The sequence below is a fragment of the Engystomops pustulosus genome, chromosome 3, assembly GCF_040894005.1.
Source record: "Engystomops pustulosus chromosome 3, aEngPut4.maternal, whole genome shotgun sequence".
Classification (NCBI taxonomy): Eukaryota; Metazoa; Chordata; class Amphibia; order Anura; family Leptodactylidae; genus Engystomops; species Engystomops pustulosus.
This window is the reverse complement of record NC_092413.1, coordinates 112,617,380-112,638,602: the sequence shown is the minus strand read 5'-3', so window position 1 is coordinate 112,638,602 and position 21,223 is coordinate 112,617,380. Positions and strand designations below refer to the sequence as shown.

At 40.5% G+C, this 21,223-nt stretch overlaps 1 protein-coding gene across 4 annotated transcripts in view; it reads right to left on the bottom strand.

The window, feature by feature from the left end:
• The window catches only part of ATG5 (autophagy related 5), a 101,137-nt gene that overhangs the window by 73,015 nt on the left and 6,899 nt on the right, over nt 1–21,223 (bottom strand). For all 4 annotated transcript variants that reach the window (XM_072141867.1, XM_072141866.1, XM_072141868.1 and 1 more), the window contains exons 3-5: nt 19,655–19,782; nt 10,819–10,897; nt 3,922–4,084 (exon numbers count right to left, since the gene is read on the bottom strand). In XM_072141867.1, coding sequence (XP_071997968.1) covers nt 3,922–4,084; nt 10,819–10,897; nt 19,655–19,782 — 370 coding nt within the window. The remainder of the gene's footprint in view (nt 1–3,921; nt 4,085–10,818; nt 10,898–19,654; nt 19,783–21,223) is intronic.

Below are 21,223 nucleotides of genomic sequence, written 5' to 3'. Positions count from 1 at the left end.
TGTGCCGGCTTTAGAGCAACCGCACACTGAAGCAAAGACTATGAATGCTGGTGCTGCTTCAGGGGAGCAAGAAAAGTGAGCAAATGGTTGTTTCGCACAGTAGGACAGCAGAGGAGCAAGGGCTGCTGGGGTGGGGTGGGCTACTGTGGCTATTGGTTACTGTGGGGGCATATAGAGGCGCCGCCGGTGTATCAAGTTATTTTAATGTAATAATATGATCAGTTTTGTGGTTTCCCTCAAATGACTGATTGTATTGGTAATGCTATATAAATGAAACTACTTAACAGCTCTAGCAGATGCATTTATACAGTATTTGACATTCAGCACCTTTAAGACAACCAGGAGTTTGACCCCCCTGGTGTAAGGGATACATGGCCACCTCTGATTGGCAGGGCCTTGGATAGTAGAAGATGAGTAGAATTACCATGGGGACAGGGATAGTATAGGCCTGTGAGGAGACATTATTAGGTGGTGTGGAATACAGTGCGGGGCTACAGTAGCTTGTGTGCCCCATGTATAGAATTGGCCTCAAGTGAATTATTTTATGAACATGACAAGCTGCATGTGTCTCTTGACTGAAAATACTGAATGAAGTAGGCCTGGAGTTATGGAGATCTGAAGAGCTAGAATCTAGACTGCTGAAGTACTAAGAATTCATTTTTGGGTATATATCGTATGTGGAGTAATAAATTGCTTGTCCACAATAAGAAGGCATGTGTAACTTTATAATCTTTCATTCAACGCCCAGTTACAACAATATAAGGGGCAGTCAACCAGCCACACAAATTGCAGCTAGCTCACAGCCCCCATTAACATCTTAGACATGGACACACTGAGGTGAGGCCGCCATTTCTCACCGCACCATTAACTTGCTTGTGACCAAGCTTACACGGCCCTCTGTTTGCAGCCTGTTATCTACACACAGTAAACGGTCTGACACTGTAAGACTTCAAACACAGAGGCATAACAGAACAACCCCCCCCCCCCCGTGATGCCCTCTGTTTACAATCAACTAAAGCAAAAAGGGACTTTAAACCAAAAATTCATTTGTTTATGGATGTAAAAAATGGAACAGACACTGCAGAAATGTAAATCTTTTCTCTCTGTTTCAGCCCAAATTCTAACTGTCCAACAGTTTCTAAGAAAGTAGCAGCAGATGTGTCCTTGTACTGAATCAGTTATCACATATGGTACTTTCTTTTCTTTATTGTGGTCATTTACAATGTTTCACTGGGGCATTTGAAAATATTACATCTGAACAAAAAGATACTCGATTAGAAAAATAACTGAAGAGAACTATTTATCTTGGTTTCACTAGCTTTTCTTATTTCTCTTTTGCAAAGAACTGAGAGATCTAAATTAGCTTTTGAAAGTTTTCGAAAGATGTTTCACAGGTTGTTCTGTATGTTTCAAGAACATTTTATATGCTCTAGTAGAAAGCCTGTCAACAGTTCACTCAAGAGGCAGACGTGTATAAACCCAAGCGCCAGGTCACTTATAGACTAGACTTATTGGCCTTGTATGTGAACAACTCCACATCCACAGCCTGAATGCATTTTTATCTACATGCCTTTGAGTGGTGTGGTCGCATGGTATGGTGAGCCCACTCTTGCTCAGTTACTTATGGGGAGCAAAATACTGTCAATCAAGGTGAAGTGGGAAGTGCTACATGGTGAAACGTAGCACAAACTCATAGTGCACCAAAATACCATATAGAAACCGAAGATTTCACTGCATGCTGGCTACAGATTTTGTCAAGACATGCATGCTTTTGAAATAAGAAACAAAAAGAAAACCTCATTTCTATGCCCAAGGATGGCAGTTTAGTAAATGCTGTGCAGCTCCAGAGATCTTGCTATGCTCCAAATATGTGCCCAAACATGTCCCATTTCTGCATTAGGGGGGTGTGATAACCACCTTCCATCTCATCCTTGTCACGTTACAGCTTTCCCACAGTTACACAATTGCAGAAAAGCAAATAAATAAATACAGAAATAAAATAATCTTATAGTACAAATAATAGGAGTTTTCTATAGATAAACTACAATGGGATGTCTGACATTACTATGGGGTTAAACTACCATTAAAAGGACTAGATTTTCAGCATGTTGTGCTGCACCTGGAAACCTATAATCTGTCATACTGCAACAGAAAGATGGAGGTCACTACTCATCTGAGTCAATGTTTGTCAGCAGATGGAAGACAGCAAATGCCATCCAAAGCCCACATGCTTTCACTAGCCATGCTGTGCTTCTCAGAACCCAACATCTGCCCCATTTTTATAGTTTTATTTTTATTCTCAAAATTTTTATTCTCAAAATTCTCAAGCAAAACTTTTTGCCATGTTTCCTTAGGCTGGATTCATATGCAATGTTAATACTTTGTAATGCCACATTAGTGCAAGTTTTTTTGTTTTTATTGATACCAATTTGTTATATCGTTTTTATTTTTACCGATACCATTTTGAGAACTGTACAACCGGCTGATGACTTTTTTTAAAACTTCTTATGGGTAACTAAATCATGGAAAATCAGACATTTGGAAGGTTGTTTTAAGTTATGGTGTTCGCCTCATCAGATATTTATTTTTATTTCTTAATAGATGAGACATTTTGAGACATAGAGATGCCTAATGTGTATATGATTACACATTAGGCATCTCTGACTCTGAAGCCAGTATTCACCTTAAAGCCCATTGCCTATTTTTAGATTCGAACATGTTTTATTATAATTGGTTATAACTTTGTAAAGCTTTGACATATCCAGGTGATTTTGAGAATGTTTTCTGAAAACACATTGTAATTCATTTAAAAAAAAAATTTAGGAGGCATTTTTTGCGTTTAGCTATGAAAAAAATGGAAATGTGGATAAAATTTGTAAAGAAAAAAAAAAGTTCAACATTTTCTGCTTTCCAGACAGATCGTCAGAGCACCCAAACAACATGATAACAGTCATTTACTGAATATCTGCTTCATGTTGACATGATTCTTTAGGTTTCCTCTTATTTCTCTGGGATATTATAAAGGCCTAAAACTTTGCATGCAATTTTATAAATTTTCATGAGAAATCACCAAAACCTTCAAGTGACTTTGAGAGGCCCAAATAACAGTAAAACCGCAGAAATTACCCTATTATAGAAACTATACCCCTTCTTGTATGCAACTAGGTTCAACTTTTAGGAAGTTTGACAGGAACTTTTTAGGTGTTTCACAGGGATTTAAAACGAATGGAGGGGTGATTTACAATTTTAGGAGAAATAGAGAAAAATTCAAAAATAATTATAATTATAGCCTGGAACAAGTATATAAAAAAGGGTTTCACAATAAAGTGGGAGGATTTCCTACTGAAATTTATAGAAATTGGCTATCCCTAACTTCAAGCTCCATGACTGCGCAGAGTTTTACTAGATAATATTGTCGTCAATGGCAAACTCCAAAACTTTCAAATATTAAAAGAATGCTGTTCCTCAAAAGTTTTGGAGTGATGGAGTATCTGAACTCACATGATATTTTGAACAGAATAAAAATAAAAACAAGAAATCTATGTGAACTATATGAATTTTTAAGCGCAGATAAAAGAGAACAGGGAATTTCCTTTTCCTTCCTCACCACAGAAACCGGTTTCTTTTAAACATTGTATTACAAAGTGTACTATAATCATCTGCACTATTGATTTACATAAGTATAGCTTATAAATTTATAAGTTTGGTTATGTTTTAATGTGTTCTTGGCAGTTTCTTTACACTTTACAGTATTTTATGGAAAATGTGAATACCACATATAGCAGCTCTGTGCTGTATGGTGGATAAAAGGAATTGCACAAGTAGCTAGATACAGACTATACAATGTCACGTGAATGCACCTCTGTAAATGTTAACTTGAGTATACAAATGAGAGGAAGAATAAGTAATGGAAAGACATACCATTCTGTAAACCCATCCACAGTTGTTTATGGTCTTTTTTCTGCATCTCATTTATGACTTGACTTTTGTGCTTTAAAGCATCGGCTTCTTTCACAGATGACATAAAGTGAGCTTCAATAACATCTTTGGATTGGCAATGCAAAAGGTCTTTAAATGGAAAATTCTGCAATAAAATGAAGGGAATCAACATCAATTGATTAGCATTCTATTTCTGAACCCAGCCACTGGAGTAGACTCTCGAAATTTTAGAAGGAGATACTTAGATTTATATCTGAAGCCAAAAGATTAGAATGCAGATCTTAACTATAATACACTGGATGATACATTTTGTACCCCCTCATACACTTTTGCCTGCCCTTACACCATGTATTGGTTGGGAACTCAATATCGAAACGTAGGGGCAAACAAGAACACTCTCAGCACCAACAATTGTTAACTGTGGATAAAAAGGGCTTACAACACTTCTAAATGTGGTACATGGCATTTGTGCAAATTATACATAATTAAACTACCACAATTCAGGAACATTTTGCTTAGTAAATGTAGTCTACATGTCAAAGAATCTTAAGTATATGTTTGTTTCCACCGCTGTCCCATGTGTAGCGACACCACAGCAATCAGCTGATCAGAGTGTGTATCAGCTGTACTACTAGGCGAGGAGGTGGCTTAGTTGTGTGGTGGGGGAGTTGTAGAAAACTGGTGTACAAACTATGACCACTATTCTGTAATAAAGTACATTACAAAGCTTGCTATTTTACTACTGACTACTGATTTATGCAATATGACTCAGAGTTTAGCTTAGCTTTTAAAGGGAACCTGTCACCAACACTATTTTACACTAATAAATAGTACTTTTGTCATGTTTGCGGTATGTGTACATCAGCTAATATAGTCATTATACCAACGTACATGGCTCCCTGCCAAGGTCCCCCAGAAGTCCCGGGGCTCCGATTCAAATTCGTTGTCTGCTCCTCATCCTTTAGCGGAACCCATACACTGCAACGCCTCCTCCATATGACATCACGGACAGGCCGCCTGAGTCTTAGTTGCCACCCCTCTTTGACGTCAGCTCACCGCTGCATGCATTGTGGGGAGAGCGGTATCTCTCTAACGTCACAGAAGGGCGGCAGCCAGGAATCAAACAACACTTCTATGATTCCTAGTGGCCGCCCGTCTGTGATGTCACATGGGGGGGGGGGGTGTCAGTGTGTGGGCACCGCTAAAGGATGAGTAGCAGACAAAGGTTTGAATGTGAATCCCAATCCCCACACCACAGGGGGACCTTGGCAAGGAGCCATGTAGATTGGTATCATGAAAATATTAGCCGATGTACACATGCCATTGTCATGTTATGGGATTTTGGCACGTTATTAGTGTAAAATAGTGCATTGGTGACAGGTTCCCTTCAATGTTCCTTGTGGTTTTTTGTCCATGATGAGGCAGGAATATCCTGCTGGCAGTTCTATTGTCTTCATCTCACCATCTAAATTAATCCAACTGTTCAATGTTTCTTTATTTTTTGCAGGATTTGCTGTTCTCTAACGAGTTTAACAGCTAAATTCACAATAAGTGTTTGATCCATGAATCGCCCAATAAATTTCCTGGTTCAATCAGTATTGATATTTAAACAGTCCTCCTCGTCATGTTGTTCACATTTTGACGTCATAAGACCACAACGACCCATAATAATTGCTCAGTAGTACCTTGTCATTGCAATGCTTCAAGCAGAATTTCCACGGACTGAAGTAGCCACAGAGGTTGGGTTTAGAGTCCCCAGGCCTCAATTATTAAAACCGCCAGAGCAAAACTGTTCTAGCTGCTCATGGCAACCAATCAGAGCTCATCCATGGCTCATGGCAACTAATCAGAGGCATTTTTGGGCGCTATAAACTGGCAGAAAGTAGACCAAAAGAAATTTGGTCTAGCAGGGACACAAAACTTTGCTATTGCACTCAACTTACACTAGCGTACCTGGACTGCAGGGAACTTGCTTTTGAAATTGCATTCCACTGCAATTTTTATCATAGATTAATTGTACGACAGTCTATAAAATGTAGATCGCTGTTGGGATACCGGAGGCATAACACTCCCTACAAAAGGATCAGTGTCTGCTACCTGTCTTTCTTGCATCCAATTCTGGTTGGACAAACAGTCGGACGAGGTCAGCCACTGATGCACTGCTGCAGCAATGCAAAGTGCATTTATAATTCATTTATTGTTAGTATCATTGAAAGTAAATTTGCTTTTCTTTCAAAAATAAAGGAAATTTCTAAGTGACCCCAAACTTTTTAACGGTAGTGTATACTTTATCAGAACAAAGCTTAGTACCTAAATGCAGCACCAGTATGGAGTTCATAAGTACAGTACTAGAACTGAGATTCATACAGCAACACAGCTCCAATACAGACCAATTCCCAGTCCCTTTACACATATCATATATAATGTACATCATACTGTATGTATGATTTTATATATGTACAGAGCCCACTAATTTACATGTATACAGTACTCCCATAATGAATGAATATATGCAGCCCCCTTTTAATTCATACAGTGCCCCCTGTAAGAAATATAGATAGATACTAACTATCACTCCAGGAGGGCTAGCTTCAAAAGATTTCCACAGCCTCATCGACTACTTGGATCTCCCTCCATTTCTTAAAACAGGAGACAATTAGTCATAAAACCTTCGGACCAATATGTTGCCATATATGGAGTTATGGTCCATCTCAGCCCAAGGGGGAATTACATTTTTGGATGTGTTATTGTCAGGGGATCACAGTGCCCCAATTCCCAAGTTTCTAGAACCCTTGGGTCCAAAGCTCTACATATCTTGGGATGGGACCATAGAAAATGGGTCAGGATTGGTATCAATGCTATCCAGGGATTCACCTGCATCCAATGATACCGAAACTCTAACACTACAACTTCCCCAACCTTCTGGACTTAATACCAGGTTCATATGGCGCACTGGATTATAAGGATGAATGACCAGCAGGTGGCAGACTTGTGCACAGTTCAAGGCAGCTGCAGTTCCAGGCAAACGTGTCTTCAGTGCATAGAGCTCAGATCTCAGAGGTATGGGCTGTTAGGGGTTAATGTTGCAAGGATGATGCTGCAGGGGTTAAGCTGTCTCCCTCTGCCACTTCTCTTTCGCTCCTCAGCCAGGGTGTTAGTCCTGTGGGGTTCCCTGTGGCTCCATCTCTTTCCCCAGTTACAGGGCTGGCAGGTATAGGGGTAAAACTGCTTACTGATACGGCCGATGAGGATCAATGCGTGGTCGGCACTATGGCACTGGTGGTACTGCCGACCCTGCCAGTGTGGGGTATTGCGTCTGGTGTGCAGTGTGGGCTGATATAGATATGGCTGATGCGGAGCTCTTAAACACTCTCAAACGTTATACAGTATGTGTTGTCTGTAAGTACAGTTCATATATAAGGCACACCGGAATAAAAGGCGCACCTTTGATTTCTGAGAAAATCAAAGGATTTTTTGTGCGCCTTATACTCCAAAAAAATACAGTAATCAGAACACTGATGCCCCTTGCCTGGGAAACCATTTACTGTCAAATGCAGAGGAAAAATCTTAAGGTGTGGATTATCAGGTTACATTAGGCCCACACATAAGGTAGCTAACATACGGATTGCATGTTCTACCCGTGTATTTGTACTCTGTTTAACTGTATATTTCTCTATTGTGTATACTGTTTGTCTAGTGTGCCCTTAAGGCAATGAAATATAAAATTTAACTTGTGTTGCTCTTTTATTTCGATCCACGAACTCCAACGTCCGTGTCTCAGTTATATACAGGTTACCGGGTTGGTTCCTCACCCTATATCCAAAACATACTGGTAGATGGATTAGATTTTGAGCCCCATGGGGACAGGGACCGATTTGGCAAACTCTGTGCAGCACTGCGTAATCTGTGTGAGCTACATAAATAAAGGAATTATTATAATTCCACTACGGACTGGGCTTATATTAAAGGAGAACTGGTGGCATCTGAATTTGGTTGATAAGGTTCTGTTCCGCTGAGGCTAGTGAAAGGGGTCTGAACCCGTGCGTTTTGGGAATGTCTAAAAAGGATAATCATATTAAGGATCACACACTGTATACCACGAAGGCATAACCCCTGCATGACAGGAGTGTTGTGCTGGTAACCACATGGAGAAAACTAAAGAATCCAAACAATGAATACTCACAAGAAAATGTTCCAGCTCACCAGCCTCTATAACCACAGTCTCCTCAAGCACGGTTCACCCCACTGCAAGGGGCATGGAAACATGAGACGAAAAAGTATGGATCCAGCTCATGGAAATCTTGTGAATTGGTATTTCTTTATTTGTGCTCAGGTGACATCCAGGTATACAGAGATAAAAGTCTATGGGTTTCAAGTGGTTCACCCACTCTTATTAATGACAATGACAATTCAGTGCACTGTCCCTGACAACATAGGTATTTAACACACTGCCCCCCATTCAGTATACAGGTATACTGTACACTGCAGCGCCCCCCCCCCAAACGGAATATAGGCAGCCAGCACACTAAAGAACCCATCACTACCACCAGTTTAAAGGTAGCCAGAAAACTGAAGCCACCTCTCCCCCCAAGTATACAGGTAGGCAGCACACTGCAGCCTCCCCTATCCACAGTATATAGTTAGATAGCACACTGCAACCCACCCGCCCCTCCCAACAGAATATAGGTAGCCAGCACACTGCAAACCCCGCCCCCCCATCACCACCAGAACCACCTCTATAAAAGGTAGCCAGTACACTGAAGCCCCCCCCCCCCAAAGTATACAGATAGCCAGCACACTGCAGCCCACCAACAGTATATAGGTAGCCAACCCACTGAATCCCCTCTCAGCCCCCAGTATACAGGCAGCCAGCACACTGTAGCCCCCTACCCCCAGTGTATAGGTAACCAGCACATTGCAAGAGGCAGATTACAGGGCAGGGTCCTGTTTGGAGATGAGAGCTGCTGGGGACTTTTAAGAAGGCCTGTGGGGCCTCTCCATACTCCTTAACACCATTAGTGACGTACTATTTTAAGTAGGCACATAAGGCCAGATTTTGTTACCAGGATTCAGGTCTTGCCGTCCCTTCTCTCATCCCGCCACCTGCGGCCATTTAACTTACCTCATGGTAGATGTGGCACTGTGTCTGAGCAATGTCAGTGTTTATAAAGTATTCACATATTCATCTTTTATCTAGCTTTTCAAGTCCATTGCAGAGTGACTTTATTTTACCTGCCTTTGAGCTCCCTTTAAAGGAAACCTACCACTTGTAGTGGCAGGTTTCCGATGGAAATACCGGGCACCAGCTCAGGGTGAGCTGGTGCCGGAGCTTATTTTAGTTAGTGTTTTAAACCGCGGTATCGCGGTTTAAAACACTTTTTAAACGTTATAGCCGGCGCAGGCAGGTACGTGCTCGGCGCTTACCGTGCACGCGGCTCTCATTCACTTCCTATGTAGCCGCGTGCACGGTAAGCGCCGAGCGCGTACCTGCCTGCGCCGGCTATAACGTTTAAAAAGTGTTTTAAACCGCAATACCGCGGTTTAAAACACTAACTAAATTAAGCTCCGGCACCAGCTCACCCTGAGCTGGTGCCCGGTATTGCCATCGGAAACCTGCCACTACAAGTGGTAGGTTTCCTTTAAGCTTAGCTTACAAAAGAGAAAACCATGGCTAATCTAAATACTCGTTCATGAGTATTATTCCAGAATTAAAGAACTATTAAAACTAGCATGACACACACTACAGGGCAAGAAGAAAGGACCTCAAAATCTCATACCGTACTAAAGAACATCAGTGTTGCCAATACACAGATATGGACAGATGGTTAGTGACATTCTATGATTTCTATGAGCTATAGACTAAAAATTTCACATCTTTTTTGTCTGGTTTGCACATTGCAGTTTGGTACAGAAGGAATTTCATTTACATTTTTTTCGGCCTATTGGATTGATCAAACCCAACTGCCCTATGTAAACTTTGTCCTGAACAGTTTTACATAAATGGCCATATGAATATACAACATTGTGTTATTGGCGTGTGGTGAAAAGTGACAGCACCTATATGAGATGTATGCGTGCAGAATACTGGAACAAGTGACTCAGAACTAGAGCCACAGCTTCACATACTGAAAGGGAGGCTACATTTCTGGCTGCATCTAAGCCTACAGTGGTTTTGATTAACCGTTTGGATGTTATCAAAGACGGTTCAGTTTAAGAAAAAACATGTCAAGTCATGCCCTGAAAGACAGAATTCTGAGATGACTTTTTAGCCCAAAAAAAGTTTCTTAGTCAACATTTTAGCTTCTCACTACGCTGCATCATAACCTCTAAAAGGACATTTCAGATAAAAGAATGGCAAATTATTAATACAGATACTTGTTATATATACACTTCATTTATACATAATATTAAAAGTACAATGTAAGACTAAAGTAAACTAAAAACATATTTAAAAGGTGGCCTCTCCTGCTATGATTCTCATCTTATGTCTTCAGTGAAATTAAATATTACATTTATAAATAGTATATATTCATACTGATCTCCTGGCGCCAAAAGCTATGCAGTGGAGACAGATAGTAGCCGCTTGAAGCTGGAACTGCTCATCTTCATCAAAAAGAAGAGAGTCTGGGGGCCAAACAACCCCTTTAATAAAGGGGTTTTCCCTCCAAGCAAGTTAGGCCCTATACACAGGACTGTCAAAGTTCCTACCTTTAATAAAGTATATAACAAAGTTTAGGATAATCACCCTTGCAATATGTCATTAAACAGTTAGTTACATTTACATGACACATCAGATTGCTAATAATCACTATAATAGGCCTCAGTATTCATGAGTATACATGTAATACATATGATGATACAATGGCATTTCAAATATACCTTAAAGTGGACAGTGATGCTCCAAGGAAGGGACGTGTTGGATGCGTGTAGATCAAAAAGTAAGCCAATCGGGTAATGCCTTAGAAAGAACATATAAGGATAGATAACTTGTGTTATTTGAATATTCTTTAAATTAAAAACATACTGTCTTGTGAAAAACTGAAGGTTTAGAGCCTTCATATGAAATTAGTAAGAAATTACTGATTTGAGATTAAAACATACGGTCGTGAAAAAGTAAATGACTGCAGCTGATCTAGATGTTTTGTACTTTAGTGTTTAATACAGTCAGTTAAAATTATAATGTAACTGTAATGCATATAATTAACTATGCAACTAGAATGCATTTGTGGATCAATAACATGAACAAAACAAAAGGGTTAAAAATATAAAACATTTATACAGATAATAAATATTCCAAACAAATGTAAATGTAATTAAAAATAAAATGCATTTAAAATATTGTGCTTCATGTAACCAAACCAAGTATTGATTTGATGATCACTTGACCTCACTATGTCATATAGAAATTTAATTTGTGTTACTACTCGTTCCTTCATTTAGTATTTGAATATGCACATCTAGTAAGAGTCCTCTTTGTGGAGAGTTTGCTAATTAAGGCCGCCTTAACGTGTAGAGACTTAGGCCGCGGTCACACGTACCACTAGGCGTCCGTTCATAACGCTTAACAATCGCATGCGTTTCCCTGGAAACGCATGTGCATTTGGGCCAAGGACCTTCCCCTGTGCGCTAGCGTCGCGTTATGACGGACGCCTAGCGGTACGTGTGACCGCGGCCTTATAGCCATTGAGCCCAGGGAATTCTGGAAAATATGCAAATATGTTTTCCAAGGTGGGAAATGGAACGATGGATGAACAAAATTCTAAACAATGTGAAGCTATATTCAGGCTGCTGTTATAAGGTCCTGGCCTTTACTGACACAGTGCACACTACAATACCAGACTGCACACTAAAAAAATAAATATGCTTTTTCATGGAAAAGAAAGTTTATTTATAAAATCAACGTATGTAAATAAAGCACAAGTACTTCTGGGGGCATCAGTAGAGCACCTATGGACTCCAGCAAAGCACTTGTAAACACCTCTGTGCTCCCTCTGCACCCAAACCTCACAGCAGCACATAGATGATACTCACTGCTGCCATAAGGAGCAAGAAAAAATATACAAGTGCTTTGAGGGCCCTGTAATAGAGCAGTAAAAGAGTTGTTTATAAGTAAAACTACTGAATGAGCACTTCTAATAAACACAAGTCTGAATTAATGATGCTGGGTGCTAAACTAGTAGTGGTTTATTAGGTAAATTGCTTATGACAGGTTCCCTTTTTTCAGAAATGGTGGTATCCACTACGAGCCTGGCACTTCTGGCCGCGGCGGAGGAGCCCCGCACTTCTGTTCTTGGATGTCAGATAAAAGCAGATGGTTGTTTGGTCTCAGTGTGGCACTGAAGATTTACAAGTGTTTGTAGCATAGACCTGCTAAAATTATACTCTAGGTCTGCTAGGGTTAGAGCACTAAAGATATCACCAAATGCACCAGTTGCATTACCCAGTACTAAATGTATCCGATTAATATGCTGTGAAATGAGAATTAAAAAAGCTTATTTTGATTATTGTATCTGCTTCATTTTATTAGAAAATACAACTGTGAATGAATTTTGGACTTGCTTCTTTCAGATAGTCTGGGAGTTTAGATATTAGAAGGCAGCAATTACACAAAACGAAGAAGCATACACGCCATCTGGTGGACAAAGTTATTAGGACAGAAGTGTGGCTAAAGAACATCTGTTAAAGTGTAACCGTCATTCTGAGAAAAAAATTAAAAAACATACTTCTGCTCTAGTTGTCCCTGGGAATCATTCCTCAAAGTATTTTGCCTACTACAATCAGCAAGAAGGACCTGCCTCCTGTCACCTCATCACAAGGGCCTGCTGCTGACCAATGAGACAGTATCTATGTATATCCTATCTATGCATCTATCTATGTATCTAATACCCATCCACCTATGTATCTATCCATCTAACTCGTATGTATCTACCCAAGTAAAATTTCAGCACAGCACATGAGGGGACAGCTTGAAGACTGGTAAAGTCTCTCCCGACATTCCCTGTTGCGGAATGTGAGGGACTTCCTCAGACAGGAAGGGGGCGTTCGCCCCAAAACGTCACATCATGTGGCTCATACTACCAGCGGTCTTTTGAGTATGGGTCTCTGCCCGAGGTCTGAACTTTAAGAAACTTTACCTAATTACGCTGTTCTATGCTAACACCATGTAACAAGCCATCATTGCTATTGTGCATAAAGTCATGAAGATTACTGCAATGGAATTGTAAATAATGTATACCTGTGGAGATTGAAGTAAATGCAACGTTTTCCAGGATAGGATAAGGAAACTCACACCTCTTTTAGCTACCTTGTAAGGCAGCTCCCTTGACAACAAGCATGACTTATAAGAGGCCTTATGACACGATGCAGGATTAAAACCAAACCAGTATATCTATTCCAGAAGGAAAAGACTCCCAATTGTAGACAGCACTGATACGACCTGATTAGGTCTCCTCAGTACAGCGTAGGGAACTGGTTTGGCCGAGTGAGAGGCTTGTGACTAGGGTCAGGAAGTAAGAGTTCTACTTACAGAGATTGCCAAATAAGGCCACCATGTAGGCACACAGAGTCTTAAAGCCATGGATGCTCCACAAGGGGGATTCTGAGAAAATATGCAAAGTTTTCCAGGGTGGGATAAGGAAAACCACACCTCTTTTAGCTACCTTGTAAGGCAGCTCCCTTGACATCAAGCATGACCTACATGAGCTGCTTTTGTGGCATTTAATTGTATTATTTTGCAGTGACCCCTAGGTCATGTTTGTTGAAGCTTGCAACTGTATTGGAACTGGATTCCCTTTATGCTGTAATGTTCTGCCCTTTTGTTTCTTAAAGGGGTTGTCCGAGTTCTTGAAAAAAACTAAAAGTGGCTGGGAGAGGGCTGCTTAAAAAAAATAAAGTCCTACTTACCTTCCGGAGCGCTGCTGTCACTCTGGTCCGGGCGCCATGTAAACAAACATGGCCGCCGGAGCAGCGCTGCTCCGGCGGCCATGCTACGCCTCCGCTGCCAGTGCAGTGAGGAAGTAATACATTCTACAAGAGATGCAGCAAGCAGTAAGAGACTCCAATGTGCTTGATGTATGCCAGGGTCATCTGGACACACTGCTTGGTGGCAGGGACAATGCAGCAAGAGAGAAATCCCAGTGTGAATCTTGATCATGGGACACTCAGGTGGAAGCACCTGCAGTTATGGTCACCAATGAAAGACGAATGCAAAAGAGGACAGTGAAATGTAGAGAATCTCCATGGGTAATTGTTTGAACTCTGCAGTTGGAAATGCTCATCCGGTTCAGCACTGAACAGGGTAAGGATCTGTCTCGCATACAGTGTCTCAATCTTTAAGAGCATTTTGAGCGAAAGACCACTCAGCAGTGACCAAACCTTTTGATTCTTTCCGCTAATGAGAGGCTAGACCATTGCTGAGGACCATGTTGTGTGGACAAAGAAGAGGTGGCCCAAAGTTCATTTTAATTATGAAAGCAAATTTATTTGTGACTGATAAAAAAAAAAATATATATATATGTTTTCATCGTGTTTCAAACTGGGGAAAGACTGGACCCAGAGTATTTAAAGAGAACCGTCATGCAAAATAACCCCCTAAACTAAATATATTTTCATAAATTGCCATTAGAAAGCATTGCCTCTATCCCTTCATTGTCCCTCTACATGCCTGTAAACCTAAGCAATGAGGTCCTAAAGCTGTATGCAAATGACCTGTGAAATGTCCAATGAAGCATTAGCATATTCAAGCTGTCCACCTTATTCATGAGTGGGAGGCACAGCCACACCCACAGTGCATGACTGACAGCCTGTATAATGATGTGCTTCCTGGTGCTGGTGGCCACACCCCCTGCAGCCTGTGTGTGCATGTGTGTGTGTATATGAGAGATACAGCAGCTCCAGGCAGCCATGTTACAGCAGAACATGTCAGGTACATATGTAGCCGATGTCTGTGTCTCTCACCTGTATATTAGGAGGATGCAGCATGTCAGCAGATGCAGCACACACACTAGCAATGCTTTACTATACATTACACACAGACATGAGCAGGGGGAGTAGAGGGGAGGGGTAACAGGGGTGACATCACTGCCTCTGACCATGTGACCAGTCTCATTTACATGATAAAAAACAGATGATTTTACAATGAATAATGTATGAAATAACTAGATAAAGGCTGTGATGGATCCTTGTGAGCTGCTCCAACAGGTAGTAGTGACAGGACAAGTGACACAAACCTGATGACAGGTGTCCTTTAAAGAAAAGTGACAGATGGTGGATACAACCATGCATCAGCAGAAATGCTGAAGGTACATCCTAAAAGGGGTAATACCAACTAGACATTCACATTTAATTCAATTCAATACTGTACATATGTTTCCTAAATTTTATGTTATTTAAAAAAATATGATGATAATTTCACATAAATGTAATCATATGGTCCCTTAGAAAACAGATTGCACCATCATGCTGAAAATTAAAAAAAAAAAAAAAACGTTCTGACTAAAAACTAAATGGTAAGACATTGACAGTTACACAGCGTTCTATAATAAACTTTGACAGCTTAATTAATAGAAATGAAAGTCATATCTAGATGGAAAAGCCAGACTGATGGCAATCACCAGGCGTAAATAAAGCTTTCAATAGTAAGCAGACGTCTGCACAAAGCTGTGAAATTCCCCTTTGATGGCAACTTTAAAGGGGTTGTCCCACGAACAAACTTGCTGATCGGTGGGGGTCTTGGTGATGAGACCCCCACAGATCACAAGAATTAGTCTTCGTCAGACCCGAGGCTGCATGGTTTCTGCAGTTTTGTTACAATAAGCCAGTGGCTCATTGTAATGAATACCATATTCTGCAGTAGTAGAAAAAAAGATTTCAAAAAAGTTTTAAAAATTATTTAAAAATCTAAAAGTTCAAATCATCCCCTTTCCCTAGAACTGATATAAAATGTAATAAACAGTAAACATCAGACACAACAGGTATCGCCGCATCCCAAAATGCCTGATCAAAATATAAAAAAAGGTTATTGCCGGCGCTGAACCACCTAACGCAAAATAGCACCCAAATGTCCGAAACGTGACTTTTATTCCATTTTACATCACATAAAAAAATGGAATAAGAAGTGACCAAAATGTTTCACAGTCATCAAAATGGTAGCAATGAAACACCATTGGCTCATTTCGCAAAAAATGACACCTAACACAGCTCCGTACACCAAAGTAGAAAAAGTTATTAGCGTCAGAGGATGGCGAAATTTTTTTTCTTTTTGTACACAATCATATAACTTTTGAAAATGTGTTAAAACGCAATTAAACCTTTATAAATGTGGCATCACTGTGATCGTACCAAACCAAAGAATAAAGTAGAGGTGTTATTTGGAGCACATGGTGAAAGTCGTAAAAAACTGAGCCCACAAGAATGTGACGCGAACGTGATTATTTTCAAATTTTTCCACATTTTTTAATATATTTTATATAACATGGTTTTTATATTTTTCAAAATGACAAAAAAGAGCCATTTTTTACTTTGGGCACTATTTTCCATTACGGGATTAAACGCAGTGAAAAAAGTTATTATATTTTGATAGATTGGACATTTTTCGGATGCAGCGATACCCAACGTGTTTATGATTTTTACCATTTTTTTATATGACTTCGAGAAAAAGGGGGCGATTTTAATTTTTAGGTTATTTTAGGCATGGAATAATAAATAAATTTGACAGAGAAGTAAAATTTGTTACTGCACAACACAAGCCTTCACACAGCTCTCTTACACGGAAAAATGAAAGAGTTATGGATTTTTGAAGGTGGAGAGCAAGAAATGTGCGAAAAAACCCTGTGCCCTTAAGGAGTCAAGGAGAGTTTGCCAATTGAAGTAGCCTTATAGGCTTAAAGCCATAAATGCTCCACTACGGAATTCTGAGAAGTATGCAAATATGTTTTCCAAGGTATTAAATGAAAAACAATGCCTTTCAGGGTAGCAAAAGGAGGCATTGTTTCCAAGTCTGTTCCAATTGGAATAGATATACTGGTTCCGATTAATACCATATCATGTTATTAGACTTCTTGTAGTAGGTCATCCTTGGTGTAACGCTGGGCTGCCTTTCAAGGTAGCAAAAGGAGGCATTGTTTTCCATTAACACCTTGGAAAACATATTTGCATACTTCCCAGAATTGGAGCATCTATGGCTAAGTTTTTCACAGGCCTAGAAGGTGGCTTTAATTGACACACCCTCCTCAACCCCTTGAAGGGTGTTTTTCCACTAAGAAAAGTTAGGCCCTCACTCCGGTCCGCATGCAGAAAATGGGCCGGGTACATTCCACTGCCTGTCCTAGATGTGGCTCCTTGGAAGCCGACTTCATGCATATGATATGGAAATGTACCCCAATAGCAAAATTTTGGAAACATATTACAAATTTTCTTACTAGACTTATTACCCTGACGGTCCTATGTGTACCCGAGGTGTGCCTCCTGAGGGCCTCATCAGAAGAAGACTGGACTCATTATCACCGCATTTTCCTGCGGGAAACATTATTCATAGCAAGAAAATGTATAGCGCTCCGGTGGTATGACCTCAACACGCCGAATCTGGGGCACTTGGTGTGACTCGGTTGAGACACACTATTCTCCTCATAGACTCAGGGCAATACTTGCGGAAGAACAATCTGCAGGTTGACAATGTCTATCCCGTCACTGATAAGTTATTTGGGCATGGAGCGAAAGGTGTGGGCCCACTACACCCCGAACCCTGGGAAATAGATCAGGGGCACTCAGGCTAGAGCTCACTGAAGGGGCTCAAACCTTATTAACTAAACGGCCATAAGATAAGGATATTTTAACGGCACCTACAGATCCAGAGTTACCAGAATCACCCGCAAGTAATGTTTTGTTTGCATTGTAATGTTCATCTGGTTGCATTGTACTATGACATGGCGTATGCCTATGATACTACTGTAACACAATAAACCACAGCTATGGAGACACATATGCCGTAGGGTAGGCAGGTGGTAGAATGATTGAGCAACTACTGGAAGAAAGTGTTTCCATTACTGTTACAATCCTTTTTTTTGTGTACCAATAATTGTGTATAATGCAGCTGTACATTCATTTCATGATTCTGTTCAAAACAAAAAAAAAAAAAAGAAAAGTTAGGCCCTATCCATGGGATAGAGCCCAAATTGCTGATCACTGGGGGGTCTCAGTGCTGATTTGCCAGATTAATGTTATTAAAGTTATGCTTCATTTATCTCTGTAGAGCTGATGGAAATTGCCGAGCGCTGCTCTCGGACCCATCATTTGAGCGATCTGTGGGGGGTCTGTGTGGGGGCTTGTTTTCTGCGTAACAAATTGCTCTTCAAAATGGTGGTATTTAATATTTCATCCATCTTCTGGCGCTAATAACTTTTTATACTTTGGTGTACAGAGCTGTGGGTAGTGTAATTTTTTGTGACTGTTGACAACGTTTAATCCTACCAAGTTTAGGACTGTACGACCTTTTGATCACTTTTTATAGAAATTTTTATATTTTTCACAATGACAAAAAAGTGCCAATTTAGACTTTGGGCACTATTTTCCGTTACGGGGTTAAAAGCAGAGAAAAAACGTTATTCTACTTCGTTAGCTCGTACATTTTTGGATTCGGCGATACTGATTTTTACTGTTTAATTATATGACTTCTAGGGAAAGTGGGGTGATTTGAATTTTTAGGTTTTTAATATATAAAAATTATTAATATTAAAAATTATTTTTAAATAATTAAAACATTTTTTATTTTTCAGACCCCCTTGGGTACTTTAACCGTAGGTTGTCTGATCGATCCTATCATATACTGCCATGCAACAGTATGGCAGTAAATGGAGATTTTCTTCCTGATCCATTACAATGTGCAAATCCCATGAATGGGTTAAAAAGAGACAGCCTCGGTTCTTCGAAAGACCTTAGGCTGTCATGGCGACTGATCGCCACTTCCTGATGGAGCCGGGCCACCGGGCGATGGACAGGATCACGGGTGTTACCGGTAAGCGGTTGCTGCATTATGCAGCAAAGACATACCGGCTATGGATACCGGGATATGGCTATTTCCATGCAGCCGCACCCTACATGCGCCATACTATTATGGCACATGTCGGGAAGGGGTTAAAGGAAACATACCACTTTAAAATGCCACTTATAGCCCACAAATACCTTGCACCAGCTCAGTGTGAGCTGTTGCCGGAGCATCTTCACTAGTTGCAGAAACCGCAGTAGTCCGTTTAAAACGGTTTTATTCTTTATATTCCAACCCCCCTATGCGCTCGACCGTGCGAAGCCAGTCAGGATAAAAAGTTGCACAGGCACTAGTGTGCCCGAGAGCTCGGTGACGTCACCGGCTCTCCGGCATCTCATAATAAGGCGTACACCGAGCACAAATCATGGTGCGCCAAAGGGGAGTTGGAATATAAAGAATAAAACGGTTTTAAACGGACTACAGCGGTTTCTGCAAATAGTGAAGATATGCTCCAGCAACAGCCCACCCTGAGCTGGTGCAAGGTATTTGTGGGTTATAAGTGGCATTTTAAAGTGGTAGGTTTCCTTTACGGAGAACTCTACTTTCTTACCTAAGAAGCATGTCCGAAGGAAGGCTAGTGGGTGTTCCTACAGAATATATGTCCAGGCAGACATCCTGCCACAGCCACACCTCTTTTTTTGGAGTCATACGTGAAGCAAAGTTGTCACTACTTACCATTTTAGAGGAATGCCTTCAAATTCAAACCATATCTCACTTATGTCTTCTGTCCTCATAACTTTCTGAAAATGCTTTTTAACTTTATCAGTAACCAGGGTCAGGTAGCTCACACGAGGCAGCAGCAGCTGGAAAGAAAAGATTTGTGATCTAAATTACATGACATTTACCGAGCATTCTCAGACATGGGAAAATACTTCTTTTAGCTGATAACCTCTGTGACTGTTGTATTAGTGGACATTGCTGTAAACCTTTTTTTCTTTGTGGAGAAATACTATATAAATCAGAGCACTAACATTATTCCAGAAGGGTAATAATACTCCTCTCACCATTTTTAAAGAAGTATTTTTAGCCGAGGAGGAGTATGAAATTTTCGGTAATACATATAAATAACTGGTTACAGCCAATGTTTTCTGTGCTTAAATGGCCAAATGAGACAAATTAAAGCGACTTTACATCATGCATTACATAATGGAGCATTTTTTTTGTCTCCTTAAAAAATTTCAACCTAACTATGGATGCCGCCCCAGACCCTGCCCTGTCCAAACCACAGATGACGACCCACCAGACCATGCAAGGTTGGTAATGCTGGTCAGGCAGACCAGACTAGTGCTGGCCACTGGAGAAGAGTTGACCCAAAGTCGCCTTCGGATTCTGCCGCGCAACCCGGACATAATGCCGGATTGGTGGCCAAACATCCAATGGTATTGGTGCTCAAAAGCAACAAAGAAAACTTTACTCCAGTTAACAGGTTGCTTCGTTCACTTTGGTTTATAATACCTCTGCCCTAGCAAGGTGCACCACCCTTCCCCATCAACCATGGTTGTTATTTCGACTTATGTCATAAGTGGTGTCGCAATGGAAAGTAAAGGCCCCCAATCGGCTCAATCAGGTCCTGTGTTCCCCTGGGAAATACATGCCAGGCAGGGATAGACCAGATGTACAAAAGCAATGCAGGAACTGCAGCAGGATAAGCAAACTTTTTTAAGCAGTTCTGCCCCCGCCACCTATTTGTTTTCTATCTAGTTCAGGTTAGAAGGGTATCAGGGTGATAGTGAGGGAAATGTCAATTATGCCTCATAGGGTGATAATCCAATGTGACTGCAGCATTTAAAAGGCAGCAGGGAAATTCTTTGCTCAATCAGCGCCCTCCAAAGAGTTTTTGGGGAGCACCGAACGTCACTACGGCAACCCTTGGGTCTGACATTAGTAGTAAACACCTGACTCCATGGTAAAATACCTGTAAGGTCCTGTCATAGACCTATCTTGTCCCAAACAATACGCAATAAAAAGGGATAAAAAAAAAAATACAAAAAGCAAGCTCTCAGGCAGCTATAAAAGAGACCAAAAATTAAAAGTGTTATGACACTTGGATATGGCAATGCTAAAAATTATGGATCCCCCCCCCCCTTAGGTTTTATTCTACAAAATTAATAAAACATAAGCAAAAAATATAAAAATGTATTATCACCGTAACCGTATTGAACTGTAAAATAAGGATAATGTGTTACTTGAACACCAAAAAAAAAACTAAATTGAAGAATTGATGTTTTTTCTGCAACTACCCCA